Source organism: Engraulis encrasicolus, chromosome 8, assembly GCF_034702125.1.
Source record: "Engraulis encrasicolus isolate BLACKSEA-1 chromosome 8, IST_EnEncr_1.0, whole genome shotgun sequence".
Classification (NCBI taxonomy): domain Eukaryota; kingdom Metazoa; phylum Chordata; class Actinopteri; order Clupeiformes; family Engraulidae; genus Engraulis; species Engraulis encrasicolus.
Genome location: NC_085864.1, coordinates 12407608 through 12415107, shown reverse-complemented (window position 1 = coordinate 12415107; position 7500 = coordinate 12407608). Strand labels below are relative to the sequence as shown.

General features: G+C 47.5%; 1 protein-coding gene across 9 annotated transcripts in view; it reads right to left on the bottom strand.

Annotated features, from left to right (window-relative positions):
- Nucleotides 1-7500, bottom strand: part of synrg (synergin, gamma) — a 104121-nt gene that overhangs the window by 12280 nt on the left and 84341 nt on the right. For 7 of the 9 annotated variants that reach the window (XM_063204968.1, XM_063204969.1, XM_063204971.1 and 4 more), the window contains 2 exons: nt 3875-3985; nt 3127-3168 (listed from right to left, as the gene is read on the bottom strand). In XM_063204968.1, the coding sequence (XP_063061038.1) occupies nt 3127-3168; nt 3875-3985 (153 nt within the window). The remainder of the gene's footprint in view (nt 1-3126; nt 3169-3874; nt 3986-7500) is intronic. The other 2 variants (XM_063204973.1, XM_063204976.1) reach the window with 1 other exon arrangement.

Here is a 7500-nt window from a genome sequence, read left to right as displayed (position 1 = left end):
TAACTTTTCAGTGACCAATGTGTGTCCACCAACCGAATGTAAACCATGCCACTTCTGCATGTCACATGCCACGAAATCATCTAACTCATTCACAAATTCTGTCAAATGGACTACAGAGTGTCCCGGGGATGTTTAATACCTGGTGGAATGCCCTGTGGAAGATGGTGCATATTAAAATGCAAAAACCCAACCTGGAGTCTGAAGGATGCTACCTGATCTGGCAACATGGTATCACCATGACAACGCATATAAATACAATGCAGATTTGAATGGTCTATGGCATGTGTACACCACACTCTTACATGTGTCCTCTTGCTGTACAATGCAAGCCTGGTCACGTGACAAAACTGCTTTTCTATGGCACTGCCTTTCCACAAGAAAATGCGTCGCACCAACACGCAGGAATGTGCTTCCGTGAAATGAGACGCCGTTTCATGATGCCAGTCAGAATCTAGTCTTTCCTGCACTCTTGAAACACCCCCCACCCCCTGCCGTCTCCCAACCACCCCACCTCCCAAACCTTGTTTGGAGGAGGAATAGCATTAGTCAGCCACGGAAATAAATCAAAGTAGCGGAGGAATCAAATCTCCATGGTGAGCAGGGAATGACCGAGTGAGTGTCAGAGATAGAGAGAGAGAGAGAGAGAGGAAGAAAGATTGCATTAGTGTGATTGTGATTGACAGTTGATAAGATTGAGCCGCGTGATAAAAAAAATGTGTCTCTGATCAGGGTGGGTGAGAAGCAACAAGTGCGATGCATATACATACACATCGAACTGCTGCCTCCATGATTCTCCTTGGACCCGTGACCGTCACCGTCACCGTGCCAAACATGATGAGGTGACAAAAGTGACACATCGTACCCTCCTCTCAAAACGCATGATCTCTATTTATTTCATTTCATTTTATGTTTTAATTTAGTTTTATTTTACTTAATTACTAATACGGTTGCTAATCTAACTGTTAAGCACATTGAAGTACATGTCTTCTGTGAATTGTGCGTATTATTATTATTATAATTATTATAATCCTGCAGATTTGGCACACATGGTCATCTGGCATGCAGGGCATTTTCCCAGTGGGCTGACAGTCCTCAGTGGCCGATGTGTCCCACTCTTTAGAGACCGGCCCACAGTTTAGATGGGGGCGGCCCATTCGTGCATCCTTAACATACAGTGGATTGAGCCCATCATCACTGTTAGTATGGGGAGTGGGGGGGGGGTGAGGGGTTGGTCCATGCCAAAAATGCCCGGTCCATATTTGTGGTCCCCTGGTTACGGCTGAAACGGCTCCAGCAGATACACACAAACACGCGTGGCATCCTCTGACAACAAGAGGCGCCGATCATTGCTCTGCGCTCGTCCTTGGCCGTGCAACGTCGTCTCTGTCTGCAGTCTGCGAGCGTGACGGACATCCACCCATCTGGACTTTGTGTACGCTGCCTGCCGCCCGCCCGCACGTCACTGCCGTCGCTGTCGCCTCTCTGGCATGCGATTAACCGATGATGTCCCATTGATTTTCCTTTTTGCTGTGACCCCGGCTTTCAGTAGACAACACCGCCGGGGCACCAATGACACACTACAGCGGCCAGCCAGCCAGCCAGCCAGCCACATTGAAGAGGATTTCAATGGTTTTTTCTTTGGCTTTTTTTCCTGTCTTTCACCTTCTTACTTTTTTCCCCCAGTATGAGTTGAATCGATTGGCTCAAGAGGAACATGCTGTACTAGCTTCTGAAAGGGCAGGCTAAGCGGCGTGTTTGTGTGTATGTGTGTGTATGTGTGTGTGTATGTGTGTGTGTGTGTGTGTGTGTGTGTGTGTGTGTGTGTGTGTGTGTGTGTGTGTGTGTGTGTGTGTGTGCATGTGTGAGAGAGAGAGAGTGTGAGAGTGTAAGAGTGTGTGTGGGGGTGTGTGCGGTGTGTGCGTGCGCGTGTGTGTACGTGTGTGTGATGGCTAAATAGGATTTGGGAGAGCATGTTGTCGGTACATGGCCTCGGTTAAGTGCAGTGAGGCTGCCTCTGGGCTATTGCCTCTTCTCAGAGCCGAGCCCTTTTGCAGGGAGCCGCAGATTCACAACATCTTAATGCCCTGCATGGTGGGTCATGGCCCATGAAAGTCGAACGGACCGAACTGACAGAAAAAACCCATTCAAACACATGTGTGGACAATATTTGGAATGTGTTTTTGTGCAGCCTTTTGCAATCGCTGCAGTCTCCAGGTTATTGCCTATTGCCAATATTGGGCATGAAAGTTGAAAAATTCACATTTATGTTTTGACGTTTTAGAGAATATTTAGACAAATGTTCGGACAATGTGGCCATCCTTTTGTACTGTAATACGCGTAGCTGGCAGTTCCCAATTAAAAGCAATCACAATAATCCTCTTCCATCAGGGATTGTTTCTTAAAATATCTAAGAATGCAGAAACAAGGCAAATATGTAAAATTGCAAATCAGGCTTATGTCCTATTTCTGATCCCATTACACCATTTATAGAACATGATGCAATATATGAAACGATTTTGGAAATACAGAACAAAAGCTACTGCAGCAAGCCTACCACTCGGACTTCGCCAGTAGATGTACTGCAGTTCAGTCAAAGCCAGCTAATAGAAGGGAGCAGAGGAACTGTGATGGAGCAAGGCTCAAAGAGTGATTGAGTGTTCATCACTACGGGTTGTGGGTGTGTGAGCCTGGCACTTTGGTGTAGCGGTCTCAGTTCCCCAGTATGGTACCCCACAAGGTCCGGGTTTGAGTCCCCGGCAGGGCAACTCTACTCCCCTTCGCTACAGGAGCCAAGGTTAAAACTGCACTAGAATAAAAACATATGGACTGATGGAGGAGACGGTTTATGTTTTTTCGCATGACAATTTGCACTTTTCTCTGTACTTCTACGGAGGAGGGACGATGGGTCACTTTGACACTTCAGCCGCGGAGCAAACCTACCCCAGCTCCAAAGCCAACCAGCCCGTGCAGAGTAAATGCTTCAGTGTTCAACCAGCGCTTAGAGAACAGGACCAACACCGTTAGTGTTCATTTCACCTCTCTCCACGTCTTGGATTAACACTGAAACATCTTTTTTACAGTGCACGCTTCAAAAAAACAAACCCCCCCACCGAACCCCAAACATACTCTTTTAAACAGGCGTCCAAATTTGCCGTTGTCTTCCTTCTTCTGCGAGAGGTGAGGAGATCAGACATGACATCAGCGTTTGTTAGTGTTACATTAGACACATTATTGCACTTCCTCCCTCTCCCAGTGATGAACATGGTCATGTGTTCTGAAGCCCTTATCAGAGCGCCGAGGAGCACCATCAACTGAGCTCCGCCCTGTTATACCCAGGGGCATGTTGAGGAGGGTGTGTGTGTGTGTGTGTGTGTGTGTGTGTGTGTGTGTGTGTGTGTGTGTGTGTGTGTGTGTGTGTGTGTGTGTGTGTGTGTGTGTGTGTGTCTTGAGGAAAGTGTGTGTTTGTGTGTGTGTGTGTGTGTGTGTGTGTGTGTGTGTCTTGAGGAAAGTGTGTTTGTGTGTGTGTGTGTGCGTGCTTGTCTTGAGGATAGTGTGTATGTGTGCGTGCGCGTTTGCGTGTATGTGTAGACTGACACGGCAAGACTTGACAAGCCTCGGCACACACATCTGGGACCTGTATGATACAGAGTTAGCACAGCTTATTTATAGCTGCGGAGGGGAGGGTGTCTGCCGAGATACCCGGCTGCCTGCCTGCCTGCCTGCCTGCTGAAAACTCCACGCCTATTCAATCGTCTGTTTGATGGAGTTGGGGGATATGGAGTGAGAGGTGTGTACTTTATACTTTAGGTGTGTGTGTGTGTGTGTGTGTGTGTGTGTGTGTGTGCATGGGTGTGCACGTGCGCGTTAAGCATACCTTGCTGCGAGAGTCCACATTGAGAAGGCATACTCCACAGGCCAGCTCCTTGGCATTCTTGATGCCCGGCCGAAGAATACAGGAGGAGAAGTCGAGAGAGCTTTCATCCGGCTGAAAACACACACGCACACACGCACACACGCAAACACACACACACACACACACAAACATGCACACACACAGAGATACACAGTGAGAATTCTATGCCCTCTGAAAAAACAGGATTCACAAATCTTAAGAAGTGTGCAATTGCTCACAAAAACTTGTGCAAGCATGCACGAACACGCATGCACGCACACACACACACACACACACACACACACACACACACACACACACGCACGCACACACACACGCACACACACACACACACACACACACACACACACACACACACACACACACACACACACACACACACACACACACACACACACACACAGGGACACACACACATACATACACACACACACACACACAGATGTCTTTGCCCTCACCAAAAATAGGATTTACAAGTCTAAAGTGGAGTGCAATATGTTCAGGAACAGACGAACGCACACAAAGTGGCATGCACACGCACACACACACACACACGAATGTGCGCACACACTCACTGAGTAGGCTTTCCATCCTTTCTCCAACAGCAGGGTTCAGTTCAAGTCTAGTGTAGTCCTGCTGCATGTGCTAGTTAGCTATCTCAAAGGAGCCACTGAGCCTTTCAGCATTTACCCTCTTCTCTTCCCTTCCCCTCTCTTCTCTTCTCTTTTTTTCCTCTTCTATTCTCTACCCTTCCCTTCTCTTTTCTGCTATCACCTGCTTCTGATGTTTCTAGGTTTCCACAGTGTGTGTGTGCGCAATGCACTAACCACAACAGACATGTTCAGATGCACACACAATTTGTGTACCCTCATTAAGATAGACATTGAAATGCAAGTTTCCGATATACAGACTCGCAAAAGGGGCACATGGCTCCAAATGTCTCTTCTGTCTTTCTCCTTCCTCTTCCCTCCCCATAGATACTATTGCCAAATGTATTTGCTAACCCGCTTCGACTCGCACTCCAACCATCCCGTTTCTAACCCATAGGGTGGACTGACATCATATTGAACCGTATGGTTTGGCTTGAATCTACCAGAATGGGGGGGGGCTGGTCATGGTCAATGTTTGGGAACCCCTGTCCCCGAGGGTGGAGAGCCCCCATCATGGGTACCGCCCAACCCCCCGCCTGCTGTGCTGTCCCTACCTGTTACATCCCTGCATCTCTGTCTGAGAGAGGAACCGTATAGTAGGGGGACCTGTTGCTGCTTATCAGTGATGGCTGCTGTGGTTTGCTGACTGTGTGTTGCTGCTGCTACTGCTACGATAGCGATGGAGGAGGAGAGCAGGGACAGCGGACAGGATTGCACAGCGGACAGGATTGCACAGCGGACAGGATTGCACAGCGGACAGGATTGCACAGCGGACAGGATTGAGCTTTCACACCTAATCAGCAGCTACGACAACATGGAGAAGGAACAGCAGCATCTGCAGCAGGCCACTCTCTCTCTCTCTCTCTCTCTCTCTCTCTCTCTCTCTCTCTCTCTCTCTTTATCTGCAGGAAAACAGGCCTCGTCCCTCTCTTTCTCTCGCTCTCTACTTCTTTCTTAGACTTGTTCACCTCCTCTCCTTCCCTCATTTTGTTCTCCTTCGATGTACTTCTCACTCCCTCTTTCTCCCTGTATCTCTCGCTGCATGAATTTTGTCACCCCCCACGGTCTCTCTACCTCTTTCTTACACTTCTTCACCCCTCCCTATCTACCTACCCTCCCCTCTCGTTTCCTCTCCCTTGGTTTCCCTCCCCTCTCACTCAATTCCACTATCTCCCCCTACCTGAATGTTGTCATCCCCCATTCTCTCTTGCCCTTTCCCTCACTCCATCTCTACACCTCTCCATACGTTTCTCTCTTCCGTTCTCTCTCCCTCGTTCGCTCATCCACTCTGTGCGTACGTATCTCCAACTATATTTCTTTTCTAATAATGTGTTTTTCCCCTGATGCTACCTACTCCTCCTCCTCCTCCTCCTGCTCTTTTTTGGCAGTTTATTTCTGCAGCCTCTGCTTCGACAGACACTATCTATCCGACGGTGCACGTGCAGAGAAGACACAAACGCCAGAGCAAACATGCTGGTTATATTAGTGGCTGGCATTTGAAAAGCAATATTCTGACAAGGGGCTGGCTTGCAGTGCGCTGCGTCGGGGCGGAGACATGGACGGTGGGGTGGGGGGATGAGAGTGCTTTTTAGGAAGCCACAGCACAGGAGATAGTTTAGAGGGGCTTCATGGTGCCACTGTGTGTAAGTTTGTGTGCACACGTGCCTGTGTGTGTGTGTGTGTGTGTGTGTGTGTGTGTGTGTGTGTGTGTGTGTGTGTGTGTGTGTGTGTGTGTGTGTGCTTGTGTGCATACTTCTGTGTAGAGAAGCCTTGTGTGTATATAGTGTCAGTGCGTGTGTGTGTGTGTGTGTGTGTGTTAGAGGTGCTCCGATTGCTCGGCTGCCGATCATGACCGGCCGATAATGGCCAAAAATAGCCTGATCGGTGATCGGAAAAACATGCCGATCAAAAAACCGATCGAGAGATATTAAATTCCTCACGCAACCATTTGCCTTTACACCTGGCGCTGCATGTAGGCGCTGGCTCTGCACAGCTGCAACTGCACCAAAAGAAGGCATCTTTGCTTGTCTATAACTTTTCGCCATTCCCCCCTTCATTTCCACCATTCATAACCATATCTGCATCAACAATGATCTGATTTTCCGATCCATGCGCCGTTTACCTGAGTGACAATGTAATTTGCGATTGAGTACTCGCCAGTGAGCCATGTTACGTTATAACCTGTGTAGTTGCCTTGGTCAGCACGCGACAACTTCACGTTGTCAGCACAAACATGTCAATTGTTGTTTTCAAAGTTGTAATTGGCAGTCAGTCGATTAGTTTGATAGTCGCTGAAACACCAAACGGCGACAGATGTGGTTAAAACTTGAGAGAGAGATTCAGAACGGTAGTGGAGCACTGCAACTGTGGACGGTGACAGAGAGGGGAGGGGCTCTCCTCACGAGGCTGCTCATTTAAAGCGACATGTTGTTTTTTTCTCGTATGTGGAAGACTATTTGATGTAATGTTTCAGTTTCAATTCAATCTTAAATAGTTTAGTTATTCTATGCAATAACTTATACATTGATTAATACTGTAGACTGTATTACCAACACTAGTCTGAAAGATAATAATAATAATAATAATAATAATAATAATAATAATAATAATAATAATAGCCTAATAATAGACATGTGCAAATTAAGATTGATTGGTTTATAGGCAGAAATGGTATTCAATAAGGATAATTAATAGGCTATTAAAAAAATAGGAAATCATTTTTGTGATCGGCAATGATCGGTAATCGGCAGATAAAGATTTTTGGTGATCGGTATTGGTGATCGGACCCAAAAAATGGTGATCGGAGCACCTCTAGTGTGTGTGTGTCAGTGCGTGTGTGTGTGTGTGTGTGTGCGTGTGCGTGTGTGTGTGCGTGTGTGTGCACTGTATGAGTGTGTGTGTGTGTGTGTGTGTGTAAGTGTGTCTGCGGGAGATGGA